At 42.8% G+C, this 21669-nt stretch overlaps 1 protein-coding gene across 5 annotated transcripts; it reads right to left on the bottom strand.

Moving 5' to 3' along the window:
* Window positions 1-305: 305 nt before the first annotated feature.
* LOC125739364 (protein FAM53B-like) lies at window positions 306-21358 on the bottom strand. 5 transcript variants are annotated; one of them, XM_049009405.1, is made up of 6 exons: window positions 21207-21358; window positions 12363-12613; window positions 11351-11393; window positions 9081-9175; window positions 8475-8906; window positions 306-1423 (listed from the first exon to the last, which is right to left on the bottom strand). In XM_049009405.1, exons 2-6 carry the CDS (start codon window positions 12453-12455, stop codon window positions 1100-1102), a joined length of 987 nt encoding a protein of 328 aa, XP_048865362.1. In that variant the 5' UTR covers window positions 12456-12613; window positions 21207-21358; the 3' UTR covers window positions 306-1099. The 5 variants fall into 5 exon arrangements, with proteins under 5 accessions (XP_048865362.1, XP_048865357.1, XP_048865358.1 ...); XM_049009400.1 differs by having other exon boundaries at window positions 8475-9175; XM_049009401.1 differs by having other exon boundaries at window positions 8475-9175; window positions 21222-21334.
* Window positions 21359-21669: the final 311 nt, after the last annotated feature.

The following is a 21669-nucleotide window of genomic DNA, read 5'->3' as shown; positions in this document are numbered from 1 at the left end:
AGAAACTCCATCTATGAGCATGGGATTAAAAGAATGGCATGCTTAGCCCCACTTTACATTTACACAGATGTGTAAACGAGTGCTCAGATAGAGATTACAGAGGTTTCCACCGGGTTCCACATCAGACAAGCCCCCCTCATACTCCAAGCTAAACCACCCAACCTTGTTCGGTGTGTAACGAAATGGAAGTCGTGCAACTGAGATTTCTAAGATAAGCACAATTTCCTGCCAGTGGCATATAATTCTCTTTCTTCCACACTTAAAAAGGCATTCGTGGTACTTACTGGCCAAAGTAAGAGACCCGATAAAACAATCTGCATGTTTATTCAGTTGTTACAGAAGCATTTTTCTGTATTTTTCTCCATTCAAACAAACAGATTGCATTTGACAATCATACTTACAAAAATATAGATATTAGCAGTACAGTAAAATAAAATAAAATAAAAAAAAATCAGTGTTTATTCCAATAGAAATTTGTTTATTAAACCGTAGAAATGCAAATTAATGCTTTAAGCATAAATTTCTTTCCGAGATGCAGAACCGGCCAATGGAGCAAACTCCATGTTATTTTATTTATTTTTCTTGTAAAATACAGCCCAGTAATGTTGCAATATGAGGCGTGTCGGTATGTCGAGGAAGGTGTTGATCAGAACGCGTCACTCTCCAAGCTCTTTCCATCAGGCCATCATATGCCCCTGTATTAAGAATGCCATTTGCGGCCCGTCATCAAGAATTTTATACAAACCTCTTTGTTTGCTCCTTATTGCTGTACAGGAGCCGTCAGGTTGCTGGAGAGGTTGAGAAGTCGCTACTGAGCAAACCTCCCCCTACATCTTCCATGCAAGCAGTGACTCCAACTTGCCAGCTATTCCCTGATCCTGAGGGTCACAAGGAAGCCGGAGAGTGGGGTGGGGGGAGAAGACAATACCCCAAGTGACAGAGAAACACAGGAATTCCGCAGTGCCTCTGCAAACCAAGTCTTCTGATGGTTATGAATGTTCGCCACCCTCTAATCACTTTCTTCATCCCTTCCCTCTACTTTCACAGACTCTTACACTTGTCTACTTTTACAACTCAACCATTTGAAAGAACCATGCGCTCAGTTCCTTTCAATCTGCTCAATGTCCAGTTCACCTCCTAGCTGACTGACGTCCCTCTCTGCATCGCTCTCTTTCGCGTTATCCGTCAGATCCTCGGATGTGACGGAATCACTGTCCAGGGCTTCGTTCGAAAAGTCGTCTGTGCTGCCCCCGCCGCCCCCGTTTTTCTGTTCAGGATTTGCTTTAAGGCCACACACCGGGGTGAGATCAGTCCCACAGAGGTCAGTGTTGCTGTAGGAAGGCGGCACTTCACTTGACAGGCAGCTGTCAGCCCCACTGATGCCAGGCCAGCTAAGACTCTGGAAGTTCCGTAGGGAAAGTTTCTGGAATGGGGGGGGGGGGGGGAAGGGGGAAGATCATGTGATTTGGTACTGTTGCCCCATCAATGCACGAGAGTGATTTCAGTCATTCCAACATATTTTTTACTAGGGCTGGGCGATTAAAATAATTTCATTTATGATATTGGCTTTCAATTATTATTATTATATCACAACAAATCTAAAATCGAGATAAAACGATTATTGTGCCACATTTCGTTTCACAATGATGCTCCCATTTTGTCTTCCATACGTTTTTTTATTTTTTTAATGTTTCTCAATTGAATCACATTTATAGGAGTTTATTAGTACAAAGAAATAAGATGTTAAAAGTTCACTAAAGGCATGATTATTTCCAAAGTCAATGAGTAATCGCGTTAATTGTAATCTAAATATTGACCAAAATAATTGTGATTATGATTTTTGCCATAATCGAGCAGCCCTAGTATTCAGTAATCTTAACTGTATATCATACAGTCATAGCAGAACACCGAGCTAGTGAGCTTCCACCAATGCAGTTTAACTTACACCCATCAGTAATGCATTTAATAATGTATTTGTAACATTTCAGATACAAAATTATAGATTTTGCCAGTTGCCAGAAGTAAAACAACATTTTTATGACATTTAAGCATGAGCAAGACAGAAGAAAAAGTGGGTAGACAATGTTTTATATTTTAAATATAGAAATATTTAAATATTCTATAAAAACATTCATTAGATGCAATACAGCTCCAATCAAAACCTAAATCTGCAATCTTGACTGTGTTCATGCGACTTCAGAACTGTCGTGCAGGATCCCACACTGGGGCTAGACCCAGTTCAGTCACACTGGGCGTAATGTCGGGGGATTAAGCAGGGTCTCTCGCACTTTATTTCTCATTTCCAAGCTGAATGGGAATCACACACAGCATATGACCACAAATACACATGCAGCAAATGCGACGTGGCAGACAGAGGGCAGCTGACAGATTGATAATGCTTATGCATGTGTACACGTTTGGTAATAGTCCCCAAATGCCCCCACGACCAGGGGCAACAGCTGATCGCAGAACTGCGTTCGCCTGGATGCAATCCTACTGTATCCATGTCTGTATGGAGGTCTGAGGCCTAACACTGTACAGGAAGGTGAAACACCCTGGATGGGATGCCAGTGCACCACAGGGTGCCTAAACTACTCACTGTCACCCACTATAAACAATACTAATAAACAATTTAGCAACACCGATTACCGTAACCATACCGTAACACGCTTGCGCAACAAGAGCAGGATTCCAACCCTTGACACTGGAGGTGTGAAGCAATACTGTTCCCAAAGAGCCACTGTGCTACCCTATTCCTTACATCAAAATTTTTATATTTATCTTCCCCCAGAAATATTCAAGCTAGCAATCTTGTTCTAGGGTAACAGCAAGGCAAGTCCTTAACTGCTACATACTCTACTGCAAAAGGGGGAGAACAGACGCCTTTGCACAAAGCCTACACTTGTTGGAGGTAGACTGCACTGCATTGGTCACTGGGTGGCATGCATGAGAAACAGGCCTTTCCTGCCTGGGCTCCAAAGCTTTGTTTGGAAGCTTAGCCTGTAGAGAGGAGCGTGTAACCAACCAAAACAGGTCACAGTGTTTTGCTGCAGCAGTTGTTCAGCTAAACCACAGCAGCAATGCATTAAGTAAGACATGACCACTAGAGATATAGATAACGTGCTTCCACTCGCTGTGCACATAAAGCATAAGGGGGGGATTAAACCACTGTCAGTTGCTATTAAATAAGTCAGCTTGTAATTCTATTTTCACTAGTCTAGCATTCAAAATGTCAAGGGATAAACAGTGTAAAACTACATTTAACAGGACCGATGGCAATTTAGTTCCCGCTGAAATGTTATACAAGGCGGTGCAAGTGGCACTCTGTAAAATCCAATTTGCATTGCAGCTGCTGGGCCCAGAAAAACACGATTTTGAAAACACCCCCCCTCCCCCCAAAAAAAAAAAAATCTCTAGGGTTTACGCAGATTCTCATTTCATTGCTTTTCGACAGGCCCTACTCTGCACTATAAGGAACCGAGGGCTTTGTTCCAGAAGAGTAATCTGAGCAGCTGCTCGGATGGTAAGTCTCGTTGAAGGAGTGTCCCCCAAAAATATCAAGACAGGAACAAGCAAACCATCCTTTCATCCTCTCACAAAGCCATACACGCGCACAGCCTCACAAAAGGAAAGTGAACCTATTCTGAGTGGAAAAATCTCAATAATTAAAATATAATGAACCTGGTGCTTTGTATATTGACAAGTGTTGAGGGATGTACAGTAAGGTGTGTATTAAGCTCCATCTGTCTGTTGGGGCAGGGTGCAGAAGCTCACTGCTGGATACATGCCCAGGCATGTCGTCTCCCCCCCCCACTACCTCCAGCCACTAGGAACGCAGCTCAGCTATGAACAAGATGCCCCCCGTACCCCACGAATTGCATGCCTGGGAAAAGGGGCATCGTTTGTGACCTCAAAGCCGAGTTAGTGAGGAGACAATAAATGGAAGATGCAGCAGTGTGGTGAAATGCCCACTGTGCATTTCTGAGGATGGTATAATTCAGAAAAGAAAACCCAAACTCCAGATTCACCCCCACAACTTCCATATCAGGCAAAAAGATACAATTATAATAACGATACTTCCTTAATGTTTTCTTGTCTTTTCGCCTATTGCGCTCTCCAAGAGACACACAGACACAGGTGAGAGCAAGCTTGGAGGTCAGCACAAGATCATTCAGCACCGGGTCAGTCAGCATGCAGTGCCCCTGGAGCTGGGGGTTAAGGGCCTTGCTTAAGGGCCCGCGGGCCTGTAACCGTTTAGCAGAGGCTGGGGTTTGACGTGGCGACCTTTCGATCACGAGCATAGAGGCTTAGCCCGCCGAGCCACGAGAGGAGAGAGACACGAATACAGAAAGGTTACGGGTGAGGGCCAGATGCCAAGTGCAAAGGAGCATAAACTACATTCTGAAGGTTTTTTTAAGTTGTCATACTCGGCTTATTCCCCAAAGTGTCCATCTACAATTTGGACATCTTAACAGTATATTGCCCCCCAGTTATGATAAGAATCTTGAAGACAGCTTTTCCAGATGAGCTTGTTACACGATATCCACCCACGTAGCACCCTATGTTCCCATCTCACTCATGTATCCTATTAATGAGACAGACTGCCAGAGAATTCACACCCAGCTGTAACAGCATAACTGCGAGTCTGAGAGGCCACTCATCCATACATGCTACTCTGTTTACTAAACAGGAGCCTTGCCACCCTGCAGTTACGACATACCCGACTGGGGCACTGCCAGACCACTTCAGATGGTGTATTCTGGAAGACCTGCTTTAAGAGCCTGTCCTGAAAACCGGAATATATTAAGACCTAATACTGCATTTCTCAACATTGAATTTTTGGCAATTTGCACATGGTTGTATATATGGGGGACAAAAGTCAAAAACAAACAGGTTAAACAAAAAATTTCCTACTAGCGAATTAGCAGATGTGGACGCTAATGAATTAGGAGCTGGCCATGAATGACGAAGGTAACTGTCATCATGGTGTAGAAGCACGTATGCAAGTGTGCGCAAGCATATCTGCAGTTTGTACGCGAGCCGGAACTGATAATCAGGGTTTTCGGACTTCACATGGCTCTTGAACTTCAGGGATCCCATATCTTTTTTGGAACTATTGATGAAAGAGTCTGCCAATGCTCCGAAGCTATCTGTAATCGTACGTTATCATACTGGTTAGCTATTCTGGCAAGGCACTCGTACCTCCAAACTGTACGGGCCATTTTCTACATCAAACTTTGTACAATGGAAGTATATAATTAACCAAAAGTATAGCGAAGTACAGACAATTCAAGTAAGACCGCTTTCCAAACTTCAGCCTGTTGAAAGTGAGACAGACAGAGAGGGAGAATTGTAACTAACTGTATGCAGCTTTTGGAGTTTATTCATGTGAAACAAAGAAAAAGAAAAAAAAATCCCACTAATTTCACTCATGTGACCAGACTGTTTACAATACTGAGAGCCATCGAGCATTTTTAACCATAACAGCCTCTCAACATACATCCAAGACAGACAGGTGCAAAATTCATTTTGTTCAATAGTATGTATAAACACCTGTGATATCTGGGTACTTTTGAACAAATTCTGAAATTCCTTTATCAGAGTGTAAAAAAATAATACGCCAAACGTTACTGAAACCTCTTTACCAAGATGCTAACGCAAGCAGTTTTCAAATGATTTATCATGTGTGAAGCAATAGTCTTGCTTCGCTTCTTAAAAGCCAGGAGGAAGCAAGCACAAAGACTGTTTGAAAACCAGTCCTCATCATTTGAAAACTTCTTCAGCCCTGGACAGGCCTCGGGCCAAGCTAGGGAAGACAGCTTGTGGTAGACATTTTGAAAAATTCTACCGAAAAAAAGAGAAAGTGCCATTAATCCTCAGTGGTGGCAACATTATACTCAAAGACCACCCAAGTCAGTCCTTTGCTGAGGACAGTAAAGCCTACCATCTGTCCATTTAAACCAACTCGAAAGTTCTAGTTCCTCAGCACTCAACATGTCATGGACTGAGGGGGGGGGGGGGGGGGGTTAGAAATATACCCTGAGAGGAAGCAGATCATCAGAAAAGATCCAACCTTCTCAGGTAGTCGCCATTTTAAATCTTAGCCTAAGACCATCTTGATCACTGTGAAATTTCTCCTATTACTCGAGTGGTATGGCATAATGCTAACTCATAAGCCAAATGTAGTATTACATCATCATCTCTGCAGGGAGTATCACATGACCTGGCTTCATACTTATTAGTTCCACCAGCCCCTTGTTCTGTGGGAATAGTATATATTAACACGCTCCATTTCGTTTCGATCCAACTTATCAGAAAACCTGAATGATGCCATTCCCAGGGACCTGTAATCTCGACACAGCCGCTAGTTTTTTTCCTGTGTTGTTGTTTTACCAGATCTTGTGTTTTTGTGTATATATACACCGTGTCCTAGTTCGGGGACTCCCCAAGTTAGAAATTATTGGCAAAGAATTATAGTAATTCTAAATAAATAAATAAATATTTTCCAAGCAATGCGTGCATTTTCGACCAAAACTTCACATGGCTGACAACACAGGCTGGAGTGAGACAATGAGTGTAACGCTGGCATGAAGTCCTCATGCAGTTATTCGAATGAAATGGCAGCAGCCAGTGATCCTTGCAGTGCGAAGCACAGTCAGGGGTGATTTTCGGTTAGCGACCATTTCGCTCAATAACCTGCCCACTGGAATGAAGGTCGGGTGCATATCATTACCTCATCCAGGCCTCTATAGTGCAACATTTCCATTCCATATGTGACTAAAAATCAATGTGTGGGAATTACCAAAACAATTCCCCCCACGTGTGCGAATTCAACTGAACAATGATAGTATGTGTAGTACTACCTGTAGTTCAATTCGGAAAGCTAATTTGAGTTAACTAGTAACTTCAGGAACGTTAAAATTTGTATTCCCAGCATGCATTCTGCTGCTAAACGACCCATCTCTGAGCTTTTGAAACAAAGTAACTGATGCTCATGATCAACAAAGTAGCTTTTGCAGTGACCCACTGCATAATGTTTCACCGAACACTTAAATGACTGAAGCCAGTTAGTAATGGCCTAATGGTAGTAGCTAAAGAAAAACGTTATCGATTACGCATTACTTCAAGAGGGATGTTGATGTTATGGACAAAATAGGGAGATGACACTGTCTCAGAAGAAACGATTATGCTACTGAACGATTAGGATTCTGAGGGATACAGTACTGATTAAAAGTTTAAATAATGATTAAATTATGTCTGTGAAAAACTGATACTATTCCTTTAAAAGCATGTTGACTTGAACCATTTCAAAACTTCTCTTAAAATCATCCCAGTGTTTGCAGCGACCATCCAACACACCCAAGGAGTTTTTGACTTGACTATGAGCAGACCTCATACGACTAATCAATGTCTCTCTGACTTAAATACTAATTTAGTCGGTTAATTAAATAAGCTGGTGGTGTCGTCTAACACATGCCCGGAATGGCTGGGCTGCCCCCAGGAGAGGTTTGAGAACTGAAGCTGTGTCCAACTAGCTACCCAGCAAAATATCAGTAACTTTTTGGAGAACAGAAGATACCCCTGTTTGTTTTATTGTGTTACTCTCAATTATGTTCTAAAGGCAAACTGTGTTTTTGCTCTGAGAAAATGTACACTTATTAGCCAGATTAACAGCTTTAAACATTTCCTTTGACTGCCTAAGACTTTTGCGTTGTGGCGACAATTTTCAAGTTCCCTACAAAGATCTGCAAATGCAATCAAAAAAGTAAAAATCCCAAAAGGCTCAAATTTTGTTTGGTTACTTATGGTTAAGGTTAGGGCTGGGTGGGGGTTAAAGTTGTCATGTTGGGATTAGAGTTTTCCCCATAGAAATGAATGGAGAGGCTGTCACGCAAAGATATCATCACAAACCTGTGTGTGTGTGTGTGTGTGTGTGTGTGTGTGTAAAACAGAGACAAAAGTACAGGGTGAGAAAGTGAGAGTGGGAAGGTGTGTGTGGGTGGTCCAGGTATGCGTCACATTCTGCGAGTATCTGTACGTTATGTTTTTGTGTCTCTATCAGTACGGGTTTCATTTGTGTGTTTTCTTTTTTAACTGACTGATTAGTGCCTAGTTTTGAATAAAATTGCGCTACTTGGAAAATGGCTAACATAGGGATGAACCCTGGGCTCTTTTTTTAAATGTATCTGCTCTATGCTGATAATTCCTTGCATGTTTTGAGTTGTCATTTTCTCCACACACAGGTTTTGAACCATAATTACTGCCAAGGCTTTACACTTTGAAGATGTGCTCACCTTTACCTTTTTAACTCAAGCAACAAGTCTAGCAAGTATTGCACCTTGTTAAAACCGCAAACAACCTCCTGAAGAACTTATTCCGTTTTTAAAACAGGTTTCAATTTGTCTGCAGTTTCTGCAAGAACGTTTACAAATTCATGGCCCATTTAGAAGCTCAGACTGCCAGCTATCACTGACCTGGGTCATCTTGGTCAAGTCCAGGGAAGGCCTGGATTCCTTGCCCTCACCGGGCCTCCTGCGCTTCATGCTGATTTTTTTGTCGTTCAGGACGCAGGGCTGCGAGCGGCTTCGGGAGAGTCCCCCCGGGCCCAGACGTCTGCCTAACTCCGGCATGGACTCCGGGGAGCAGGAGGCCGAGGTGTAACGTGGCTCTGCGGGGATGATCAGCTCACGAGACGGGGAGAGGGCCTTGGGAGGCTCCTGGAGGCCGGCGAACGAGAAACAGGAGAAGTCGAGGGCGGACGGCAGGCCATTGGAACGGGCTGGCAGGCTGAAGCTGGAGCTCCGCTGCATGGTGGGCGAGTCCCTCGGCAGGCCGGCCGAGCTCCGCTGCGCGCTCCCTCCGCTGTGGCAACGCCGCTTCTCCACAGGCGTCCACACCCGTGAGCCCTGTGGCCGCCAGGCAGAGAGAGAATGGGAGCGGCACTGGCGTTTGCTAGGGGGCGCCGCCGAGGGTGAATATGCGGCCTTGACGTCACTCAGGCTGAGGTCCCGGATCAGGTCAGTGATGGGAATGTTGGTTGGGTCCGACTCCCGGGCCCAGAAGGGGCTCCTTGGGCGTACCTCGGGCAGCGTACCCCACAGGTTCTCCAGGTTGGGACTCCTCTCGTCCTGCTGGAGGCCACACCTTCGCCCCAGGTCCCGCCATCGATCGGCCTCTGCGACACACAGGCACATGCAGTCACCATTAGATATGTCCTCATGTTGGGGCACAAACATATAAATAAAACTGCTTATGTACAAGCATACAGCAATCTTAAGAGAGGTCATTTGCAGCAAACATGTCATTTAAAATAAGCTACCATCAGCTCAAATATTAAATTATATTCCTATACACACACACACACACACACACACACACACACACACTTCTTCTAGTCTAACACACATTTACAAAGCAGGAAGGAAATCTTTGTCCTCAAGTAAAAATAACACAACTATAATTAAGAAAAACAAGCTAAAGAATGGCCTACTAATTAAATCGGCAGCACATGAACTGCCTACTAAACGCAATCAAGGGCAGTAAGACAACCACAAGTAATAGGAGCTCAAAGGCAAGGTAAATAAATCTACCTGCAACCTGGGTGGTCTGCTGCAGTATGCAACATCTCTGACAAGTATAACCTTGACAATCGCAATCATGGCAACACCATCCTATAACTGCTCTGATGCAACATCATGTGACACTAAGCCATCAGCAGAAGCTCAGCACTGAGTTCATGTTAGAATTAAAGTTTTGGAATCAAACAGATCCCTGCAACAGAATCATTGTAAGTGGGTGTTACTTGGTGCTTTCTCATGACTTCCATAAAGAAGAACTCAAAGGATTGGAACAGGGGTTCAGAAGTTTGAACTATGCAACACGAGAAAGCAGACTACTACTGAGAAATTAACTTGCACTAGGTATCAGAAAAGGGCCCGGCAACACTGTGATACATTGATCAACAGTAGATCTAAGATGGTCAACTGAAAAACATGGGTGAACAATGTTGGACTTTCAGCAACAGTATTCCATATTACTGGCGCAAACTTAATGCTTGAGAGTCAAGAGCCACTTCATAGTTCATAAAAAAACAAACAAAACAAAAACAGGCAGGAAGCCACTCATGGGCCCAGTCTGTTTGTCCTGCCAAGCAGAAAAGCAGATGTTAAAGGACTATCTGGCCTTGGGAGGAGTTTTCCAGAATAGTGAAGAACTAGCAGTCTTACTGTCCAAATTCCTGGAAGGGTTACTAGGCTTAATAAATGTGCGAGATTAACCTGAAGCATCAGTGGGACCATCTGACCTATGAATTCATATTTTAAAAATCCCAACAATGCCCACAACGTGAGTTCGAGACAAAACACTGAACGCCACACACCACCTACCATTGTGGAGCGGGTGCCGAGCGGCAGCCAAGGCATCGGAAAGCAAATTACTGACCCGATGCTAGTACAAAACGCTATTGATTTCTGATGAGTTTGCGCGTGTCCATTGTTAGTCAAACCCTGCATGCTTCTCCCAATTTTTTTTTTGTTTACTCCTACTGTGGCTGTGTTGTTCTATAACCAAAGTTCATTGTTTCAAACAACTGAACAGGGTGTCCTTGATCTTGGAAGGGAAAAAATTTGGGAATAAATTATATCAGCAGTAAGATATAATCGGAAGCAAAATTCCATGGAGAAAGTAATGGAAAAACAAACAGGTTTTCTAAATCACACTTAGTACCCATATAGATCTTGAGGCCATTTACCTTTCTATAACAGTATGTTGACTGTACTCTATGTAAGATATATAAAAGCTTGAAGCAGACAGGTCAGTTATGGTGATTCCTGCATTCATCAGGACATGATGACAGTGCAATAACATTCTTTATTAATGTCCTGACCAACAATAGGGCTGGAAATGCAAGATATGTTTGTCCTGTGTCAAGCCTCCGAGGGCCAGAAGCCGATGAAGGGGGCTGTGATCAGCCACCCGCACTCTTATCTGAGCCATCTGTCAGCAGGACTCCAATGAGTGTGACGATTCAGCCACAGCGCAGTACCAGGGACCAAACACGGTGCTGCGGCCCAAAACCCAGGTGCAAAGTGCGGACGGATCACAGAGTACAGCGCGGGGAGACCCAGGCGGCAGCTAGCAGAAGTCCAAAAGAAATGCGCTGAGCGAGCGGAACTGTTGCAGCAGCTGCATAACCCCAAAGTCTTATCATACACATAAATGCATTTTAAGCCGCTATCTCTTCACATTTAAGTTCTGGCAGCCTTCCTAAATGCGCCTCCTTCCGGGCTGAAGGCAGCCTGACCCTGAATGGGGGGGGGGGGGGGGGGGGGGGGAAGGGGGGGGCACTTACCCACAGAGGCAAAGGAGAAAAGAGCTGTCCCTCTGTTCATAGTCTGTAAACAGAACAGAATGGCTTAGAAAGCTAAGCCTCCCTGTCGCCTTCGCTCATTTCAGATATTACTGTCCGTACTGCTTCTACATTTCTATGCAGTTGATGTTTATTACGCCGCAAAAGGCATCTTACAGCTTTGATGTTGTAGCAGGAGTGTTACGCTAAGAAGTTAGCAAACTTGTTATAATGAGGTATACAAGTAAAAGGACAAAACTCACTATCCAAAGAAATGTAGACCTGACAGGACTATAGATCCTTGCTTAAGAGTGAGAACCCTTCAGCCACTCATTGGTGCCTGCTGGGCTCCAATCCAATCCACAAGAGGTACTTCAGCTGCAACTGGATCGGAACAGCCAAGCACGGCCATGTGCTTTTACATGGCTATGGAGAAACCTCACTCCATGCGACTGGGATTCCTTTTAGATTTATGACCGCTGGGTTTTGGCTTTGGCAAAACCCTAAACCACTCTTTCAAAAATGTCAGACACAACTCATTTACTTTACAATGTCCGACACGCCCTTTTAATAAAATCCTACTTAATGCAGCACCAATAACAACATGTCATGCTTATGACCAGTGTTGATAGGATTCTATTCATTAAAATCTGTTGCAAATTGTAGCTTAAAAATCTGTTTTCCACATATCCAGAGGTACTTTATTACATAACATTTAACTGGCAAGAACCATTTTAAAAATTATGAAACAATTTTTAAAACTCAGAAGCAGGATGAAGACCGTTGTAGTACATGCCAACACACCAAATCACTGAGTAACAGAAAGGAGTCTTGAGTCACAGTAAAACTATGCTCACAAAAAGTACCTTTCAAACTAAAAGAAACCGTCAGTTATCACTGTAGGGGATTGGAAAGTGCTAAGGAAGTCTCAGATAATCCTGCGTTTATCTCGGGCTTTGTTTTTACTGGCAATCAGGTTTCTGTTGCAACCTGCTAATCAAATGTAATATCTTACCAGCTCAGAGTGTGACTTCCTGGGTGTTACATCATCAACACCCTTCTTCTTTTCCAGTGTCTTAGAATAAATGATCACCATGGTAACACACATCTTTGCCCAAATGCATTCCAGAGCAGGCAAAGGGCATCGGGTGCCATGTTTACTGCCAGGGTGCGGGAGGTGTAGGTCGACGGGACGCGTGGCTGGCTGCCCATCTGTAGATCGCCCTCAGGCTCTCCTGGAATGCTCTTCACACCTCCTCCAAAGCCCTGTGCAAACACAAAGACATGTGCCATCAGCTCGCCGAGTGCCATTGTCTTCCTACCCAAGAAACTCGCAGCCAAACTGGCAGGCGAAGGCGAGTTCGTGGGGGGGGGGGGGAGGGCACCAGGTCTGGGTAGTACCCATCAGGCTACAGGTATCAGTCTGTGACCTTTCACGGCACTGGTTAAATAGCTACAGTGTAGAAACAAACAAGTCTGAAAGATCGAACCAGCTACTGCACACGTTGAGTCGCTTAAACATATTTCAAGAGGGGATAAATAATTTGATTACACTCCTTAATTCCAAACCATTTTTCCATTACAAGTCATGGCTAAATAGTCATTTAGTTATCCTGGAGTACACTGCACAAAGCAAAGAAAGTCGAACTCGGATCACAAAATCCTCAAGCAAGCTTGGAATAGCTATGACCTTGCGGTTATCCAAACATCTACCCTCCTCTAACTCTGCTGCCACAAGCTGTAAATCAGCTGATTAGGTCCAGCCTTTAATCTTCATATCTGCACCTTCTGCAGCTTTTAATCTCAACTTTTGGTCGACGAGAAATGGATATGGTCATGGACTTCACTGTTCGTAAACGAGGATCCCTTTACCCCAAGTGTCATCTGGGCAAATCCACAAGAGAGAGAGAGAAGCATGGGAACAGAAGGAAAGGAAGACAGGACCAAGAATAGCAAACAGAATAGCAGAGCAAGCCAGATCGAGAGAGAACGAAACACAGAAGAGGGGTAACCTAGTCCCTTGTGCTAGTGTCTGTGAAACAAAAGAGTATTGTCCCGAAGATGAAACACCGTGGGAAACAAAGAAGTGACATCAGGAACAGATCACAAGACCCCGGTGGCTGTCCACGAGGAACGGGAGCCAAGCTCGTCCGCGGGTTGGGAGAATAGAGCCAGCTAGTGTTTCGTCTCACGTTGGTCAATGCCAACAGCATGCATACGATTCCAATTACTTACATTTATCACTTAGGGTCAATGGCGCAAGAAGAGGCACCCAAGGCTAGGCTTTCTGAGCAGGGGATGACAGCAAGTTATGGGGAGAGGCCCACAGCTCTGCAGGTTGTCAGTCGAGTCGGGGGTGGAGGGGTCAGGAAAGAGGATGGCCCCATGAGTGATGGAGGATGGGGGCACATGGGAGCAGCACGAAAAGAAAAGCCATGGATAACCAAAATGATCCTGTGCACCAGAAAGAACCAACAGTGGCATTTATTACAGACTCAAGCAACTGTCCCACACTTTGATAAACTTCCACTTATATAGGCAACATAAACTAACATCTGTAGCCTTCTAAACGCGAATACCACTAAACGCATAAAAACAAAGCTACAAATAAAGGCCCAAAACTGGTCATATTTGAGCACAATTATATATAGTGATAATGTTTTCCATGCGTGGTTTGTGGTTCAGCTGGCTAAGCCTCTGTGCTTCTGATCAGAAGATAACTGGTTTCAGCTTGGCCTTGGCAGAAGTTACATCAAGGCCCTTAACCCCAGCTCCACGGGTGCCATAGGTAGCTACCCTTGTGGCTGTGACACCCAAACTTGCGCTCATGTGCGTGTGTTTGTTTCATGGAGAGCAGGATGGGGTAGGCTAAAAGATCATTTCTCCACGGGGATCAATATAATATCCTACTTCTTCATTTAGATCAACACTGTTCTCAGTTCTTTTGCACCTTCTACCAAAGTTGGGTAATTCAGGTCAAGACAGTAAAAGTCCCGACCAGGATTTTGTTTCAGCCAACCAGCATATTCTGTGACTCTTTATGCTCAACTGGTTGGCTGAAACAAAATCCCAGTCCAGACTTTTACTCTCTGGACTTGAATCTGCTGCAAACATCATCATCTGACAGGAAACATATCTATATTTTTTTAATGCTTTGGTGTCAAAAGGTATCTTGGAATCACATGTGTCGATCTTCAATAAAGTCACATGAGGGACAGGTAATCCTACTTTTTTGCGTTAAGCCTGAACTCAGGATATAAATATCTGCAATCATATTTCAAAGAGTTTTTCCTTCAATGCTGACAATTATATGTAATAAACCAAAATAAAACACACTAGTGTAAAAAATACTGCAGTCACATTGGTGTTACATTACAAATAACACCTTTAAAAAGGGGACTCTCATGTGTCACCATTACCTACAGGTGAACGACGATAAGCACTGCTTGAACGAAGCCCAAAATTTCAAACACGACTCTCTGGAAAGCCCGTGAATTCACCATTGTCTCTCTGGTTCCACGGGGGAATCTTACCATCCTGAACGTAATCATGCCACAATTTTGTTTGCTGACATAAGATCATATGGGGTTTACGCAATTCTCCACAGAATTCCAAGGCTTTTCATAAAGCCCAGTATCATAGCAACTCTATGCCTGCACTTCAAAATAAAAAAGCAAATAGAAATCAGTTCTGGCTAATGAAAGAACTGCTCTATGGGGCCTCTGCGGTCTTTCCCAGCATTAAATCCCTCATACCAGTTATACTGGGTTACCACACAAATGCAAATAACCAACATGGTCACCCCTTAATGTTGGATTTATGGGGGGAGAGAAAAACAACAAAAAAAAGGAGAGAGAGAGAGGGACCGTGGCTTTTAACAAGCATGTGGAAGCTACTACTTTTCACAAGGTCACTGCAGTGTTACGGAGGGGCTCTGTACTGTACAAGCTGAACCTCAAAAGCAAGGAGGGCAGTATTAAGATTAACATGGGATGGTGCTTTTCATTGCTGAGATCAATCATTTGAAGGCTGGAGTAACTAAACGCTTAACAGACTTGAGATATTATGGCAGAAGGAAACATTTAGAAGGAATCAATTATTAATGGAATCCCAGAAGTGGACACTGATAGGGAGCACAAGTGCCATTTGGTGACGTACAGAAGATACGCAGAGAGCGCATTTCAGTCCTCTTGACAGCTGCTTAGGGAATCTTAACAAAACCAGCCCAAAAGACAAAACACACTGCATCCCATATTTTAACCTGCAATCAAATACACACACAGTCAAGGACACTTTGAAATTTTTATTCCGAAAGTGATGCAGCCATGGACAGAACAAACAGGACAGGCTCTTCTTACAGTGCTTAATAACCCCATTTTAGTGTGCTCTTCAGAAACAAGTGTGGAAATGACCTGAGGCTCACAGACGGCAGCAGCAAACTCGGGCCTTTACGAAAGGTCGCGTATATGGCAAGTATATGGTAAGTAGAGTTACAGGTATTCTTCATAACAGGACTGAGGCTGCCAAACGATAATGGCAATCCATCTCAGACCTTCAAAGGCATCTGCATGTCTGCCTGCTTCTCTTCGTATCACGATTTCAGCCACAATACAACAAGGAGACCACAGAAGCATCACTTCCCTCAGCAGTGTCCCTCACATCTCACATGCATAGCAGGCACATGCTCTCAGGAACAATCACAATCTGCTATAAACAACAGTCGGGCACCGTAGAGGACGAAACATTGAAAGACGGGCAATATGATGAAGAATGGCATTTCCTCTCAAAGAATTTCCAAGCGTCGATGAATTAAAAGGGAAAAAAAAAACACATGCAATACTTTTAATGTATGGCCACCACAAACCATAGGCATTAGATTGCAACATACATTGCATGATGAAGTATGACTGTGCAGTTTTCCCATAGTACAGCAAAACAATACTGAGATGAGGGATTTTTGGCTTAAGACATGAAGCAGTGGTTTTTGATAAGCAATATTTAATATCGGATGCACAGGTTGACATTTTGCATTTTAGAAACAATAACCAATCATGCATGTTCTTGAGAAACTTTAAACTTTCGACAAGCTAAAAATGTTTAATTACGAAACCAGCAATGCAAAGAACACTTAGTTCTTAGAGCACAATTTAAGGAGAGTTTCTCTTGTGTCGTACAAGCAGGATATTAAACATACAACATGTACCTTATACATACATACATACAACTTCATAACAAACTGTCACAGAGCATTCTGCAAACTACTACCGTGTAAATACATTCGTTAAAAGATAACACTTAATAGGTAAAAATCAATCACATCTTGTGCCTACTGTGATAAACGGAAACATTGCCTCTGGCATCTTTTTAACTTTTCATTTAGCTATAACCCAGCCTGCATGTTTAAATTTATACAGTTGCTTTGATGTTTGTAATGAGGGCAAGCAGAATGCATTCTAATGCTTCTGCTTTTGAATGCCAAACCTATTAATCAACTGCTGGGGCAGTTTCCTCGATATGAGCTCTTACGTTGTTCTGCTGCAGTGTGTCTCGACCCCAGTCCTGGTGGGCATGTGCAGGTTTCCCCAGCAACCAGAGAGAGAAAGCTAAACTGGTTCAATTAGCAGAACAATTAGCTGGATCAACACGCACGTCTTTATCACAGCCCAACGTGCTGGTGCCAAGAGACAAATGAGGTCGCTTGAAAGCATAGCGGACATGATACATACTTGAGGTGTGGGATAATGTTGATCTGATTGCTGAACTCTTAAAAAGCTAGCAAAAAGGCAACACAAACAATTATTTTATAACTAATGGGAAAAATATATATATGAATCACTGAATGGAGTTTGTATTTCCATATATTAATGTTTAAATAATAATTAAAATTTATTTCAAAATTAAACAGCCTCAAACTCCAAGAAGCAGATACCACAGTAATTGTCAGCTCCATCTGCCATATTTAATGTTAACATAGCGATTTCTTGTACATGAATTATCAAGCACCAAAAGTATTATCAAGAGCAGCAGTTTCAAAGCTTCAGTCCTTTAATCATAGTATTTTATGACCTCCATTCAGGAGGCAATCAGAGCTCTCAAACTACAGATGTTATTCTCCCAGTTAGCTACACGTACCACTTCCACAGGCCCCTGTGGGAAATACCTATCACTGCCTATCACTGCATCCCATCAAGGAACTGCAGAAACTGAAAGGGGTGGGGAACTAAGACAAAAAAAAAATAATACAGCACCAAGAGAAATCCTGCACCTGAACGAAGCCCTAGGAGCACATTCAGGTCTTCTGGGTAACACAGCAGCAGAAAATTAAACCTGAAGTCTAATAAGATTAGAAAACAAACATTTGGCAGACATGCCAAAATTGAACATCTTCAACAATCCAAAGCAATAAAGTGTCAAGTTGTACCGTGCTGGACATACTTGTTCCAGGAGTGCAGGTATATGCATTTGATCTTTCCATACCTGAAGATCAGGCTTTCAGCCAATGAGAGACTCGGCTTAATACCAGAAGTGCTTGATTAACATGGTCGATTGATTTGGTAACTTAAAAACAGTGGTTACAACCCCCATACTGGTACACATTAAACCCTACAGAACAGTCGAGAACAAGCAAACCTCTTGCATTAACTTGAGAAGGTATTTAGAGTCCAGCCAGTTTCATGGGCATCAAATATATTTAGATGAATTTATAGAGGAACAAAAGACCATAAAGGTGGTGGGGCGGGGGGCACTTTGAATTCCACATTGCTTTACCACTTCAGCCCAAACCAAAGGCAAATCAGTTATGACTGAAAAGGGGTGCAAGGGGGCAGGCAACAGAAAGCCCATCATTAAAATAAATTGTGCGCGCAAAGAGGCTAAGACAAGCATGGCTAACAATCCCTTTTGGAGGTTCTGTCTGGTGCTCTGGGCTGCGGGGCTATAGCTGGAATATGGCACCGCCAGCGTTTCACAGGAACACAGCTGCCCACACAGAATAGGGCCCAATGGAGCCATTTACCATAAACACAAAAGCCTCTGCAAATTTTCCAAACCTAAACATACAGGGACCATTTGGCTCTGCTCTTTATGCACAAGTTTAATTAAACCATAGAAAGAAGAAAGCCTACTTTGCTACCTGGCTTCCAAAAAAAAGAGAGGAAGTTTTAGTGTAGATCTAAGCCTTTATAGAGGGACGACTCAAATTTACATGTCAATATAGATCCAATTTTCATTAGGATGTTCGAAGGTTGCCACGCAGCCCCTGAATGCACTTTAAAAAATGCTTCTTAAAAACACACACGCGCGCACACACACACACACACACCATGACCTACTTGCTGTAGGACAATATGTTTATGCAAGAATAATCAATTACCACGGAAATAATGCAACAGAATGAACAAAAAAAATAAATACATACCTACTGTACATCTGCAGAACGGGCAACTATTGAGGCAATATTCCTCTTACAAAATACCTGCATACTCCCACTGCTTGACAATCCCACGTTTACCAACCATACAAGCAGTATACTCTGATGTGAAGCTACCAAGTTATCAGAAACTTTCAATAAGTTAATTTATACACAATTTAACGTTTGAATAAGAAGCACACAGCATTAATCAGTCAAGTTCTTTCACTAAAGGGAAAAATAAACACTGCACAGGCAGGTCCCAGATCAGAATGAGTGAGGTCTGTTCCCCAAGTTTGTCATTACGTCGAATTTGTAGGTAAGTCAGTCGTTAGTCAAATGTTTTGTCTATTTTATGCAAGTAAAATATTTAAGAAACACTTTCAATATACTAAATCATCTTAAAGTACATAATAATAATGACAAAAGTAAGTACATGCAGTACTGTACTCTACCTCGAGTTGACAGACTGAAACCACACAATGTTTTAATGAGCATCAAAAAAATAGTGCGTGCGTTATTACAAACGACTGTATTCAACCTATATTTTTAATATGTTTGAAAGTATGAGTTGTCTGCAAGTTGGGCATTCTTAACCTGGGGACTGCCTGTAAAGGAACAAGAGACAGAATTGCACAGGATATGCCAAAATCGATCGGGATTGCACAGAAAGAGGGACTGGAGTGGAATTTCATTTGTCATCATCCACCCCGTTTAAGAAGCAGGTACAAATCTGTGAATTTAGGCCAAATGAAGTTCTGCACTGTTCTCACCCAGACACTGTAGACCTTACTAACCAATCAAAGACTAACAAAATTCAGCAGAAATCTTAAAAGAAAAACTAATCATATAGAAGTATATCACCATAGCAAGTCTGTTATTCAGTAAGACTAAAGTACACACAAAGATCAAGAAAATAAGGAAAAACAGCATAATACATAATGCATTCCTTCCTTTTATGTTATACTCCAATTTCCTAACACCGAGCTTTCACAAATGCTTGCCTCTTGCAGTAATTGAGTGTTCTTTGGGGACAGCTTCTGATTTTTTGTATTTTTTTTTATTAACTAGGCTGCCTGCACAGTCACCTTAAATCAGTCACCTCAGTTCAAAGGCAACTCAAAGATGCTGGAAACTGCAACTAATCACACGGAAAAACCAGAAGCACAGGCCAGACCTGGCAGCAGATGCAGTTAGGACAAGGCAGAGATTAAACAGCCAAGTCCTGCTTGCAAAACTACAGTGCAATCCACTGCAATGTGTTTTTCTTCTGCATTACTTTTATCCCTATGACAATAGTGTTGAAGTTCTCTGCATGTTCAATGAAAGCCAGCATTTTATTGTAGCTGAAACACAAAATAAAATGAAGAAAGTATTGAATTAGAAAACTATGGCAGTCAACTATATGGTGCGTTAAGCTACATCTCTGTAAGAAAAACACTAACTTCCTCGTGTGTCAACAGAGATCACCAAAGTCATAAAACAAACTATGCAGATCCCTGAAAAAAAATCCGAACACACTCCTATGAGCTGTAACTTGCCTGCTAATTCTAGCTCAAAAGTTAGCTCACATGGTCGCAGGAAGAAATATGCAGACCCCTACAGTATCAAGACCCCGTGGTTAAGTCTATTTTTTTTTCTTTTGCTTTGGCCGTCAGTCGTTTTCAAGACAAGAGGCATGAAGGCAGGAATGCTTTTGTCCAAGAAGCCGGACAGATCCTAGTAACAAAGCAAATGATCTCTCAATCAGCTTCTCCCCTCGGTGGCTGATCTATAACACAGCTGTTCTGCACTGCAACTGCTAAACACCGCACAAAAGTATGGAATCTTTTATTTACAAAAAGCAAAGAGAAAAGAGTATCAAGACCACCACCAGACAAAACAAAAAAAGGCTACAATACTAAAACTATTAAGTAATCAAAGCACATCACTTATGAAACTTTAGATTTAAGCGGATGTATGTGCGGTTTAGTAAGAAAACACGATCAGAGGTGGGAAAAAAGAATAAAGTGATGTATTCAGACAGAATTACTTTCCCATAACTGATCGTCTAATGTATACAGCTGCTTTACCAAACTACTACACATCACGCGTGGTCTTCGCAGAATAGCAAACTTGTTAGTTGACTTTCTAGCAAACCAACTCGTTAATAATACTTAAGACCATCTATTGCCAAGAAAATGACTACTAATCACATCAGAAATCGAAAGTGACAAGGAAACACCTGGAAAGTGTCACTTACTTACTTAAAAACTTAAAAGACAAAACGTTTAATGAAGATTCCTCGCTTATACCGAACACTCTAGCGTTCGAAAGTCCCGAACAGCAGTCAGGTAGGTATATGGTATTATTCATTTTAATGCTAAACTACATAATCGACAGTGTTGGTGGGAAAAGTGCAGTTATATATCTTCGACCTGCGTAACAAAAGAGCAGAAAAGGCGTGCTAACCCCTCATGCGCGCACCTTCCAGCGCACCTCGGTCCTCCAGCTGAGCGCGAGCGGCCGGATCCAGCAGCCCCTCAGCAGACCGCAAACTTAAACATTGTCAGTAACGATATCCGCACGCGGCCGAACCATCTCTGCGGCGGGACGGGGCGGGGGTGCGAAGAAGCACTTTAAAGTGATTTCACGCACCATTCGCAACCTTTATTGTTTCTACTGTATCACAAGTAATTATAAATATATACTTTACACATGCAAATATAACGAAGCTCAAGGAAAGGATAATATTTGAATCGCAGACGTTAAATAAATGGCGTCTCACCCTTGAAAATTGCACGTATATGCGCACGTCCGAGTTGTTTAAAGTGGCGTGCGGGGAGGGGGCAGGGTTGATTGAACTACTGGAGTCCAGTATAGAAAGTGTATAAACATTGCTGTTAGTTTTCCCATGTGTCGCGCATCGATCTCT

This window comes from Brienomyrus brachyistius, chromosome 3, assembly GCF_023856365.1.
Source record: "Brienomyrus brachyistius isolate T26 chromosome 3, BBRACH_0.4, whole genome shotgun sequence".
Classification (NCBI taxonomy): Eukaryota; Metazoa; Chordata; class Actinopteri; order Osteoglossiformes; family Mormyridae; genus Brienomyrus; species Brienomyrus brachyistius.
The sequence above is the reverse complement of the archived record's forward strand: the minus strand, read 5'-3'. Positions and strand labels throughout refer to the sequence as shown.

Bases quoted from the DNA above. Each gene is read 5' to 3' on its own strand.
- LOC125739364 (XM_049009400.1), bottom strand. From the start codon at position 12,455: ATGTGTGTTACCATGGTGATCATTTATTCTAAGACACTGGAAAAGAAG. The intron at 11,394-12,362 runs GTAAGATATTAC...TTCTGTTTACAG, and splicing joins GGAAGTCACACTCTGAGCTG to ACTATGAACAGAGGGACAGC. The intron at 9,176-11,350 runs GTAAGTGCCCCC...TGTGTGTCGCAG, and splicing joins TTTCTCCTTTGCCTCTGTGG to AGGCCGATCGATGGCGGGAC.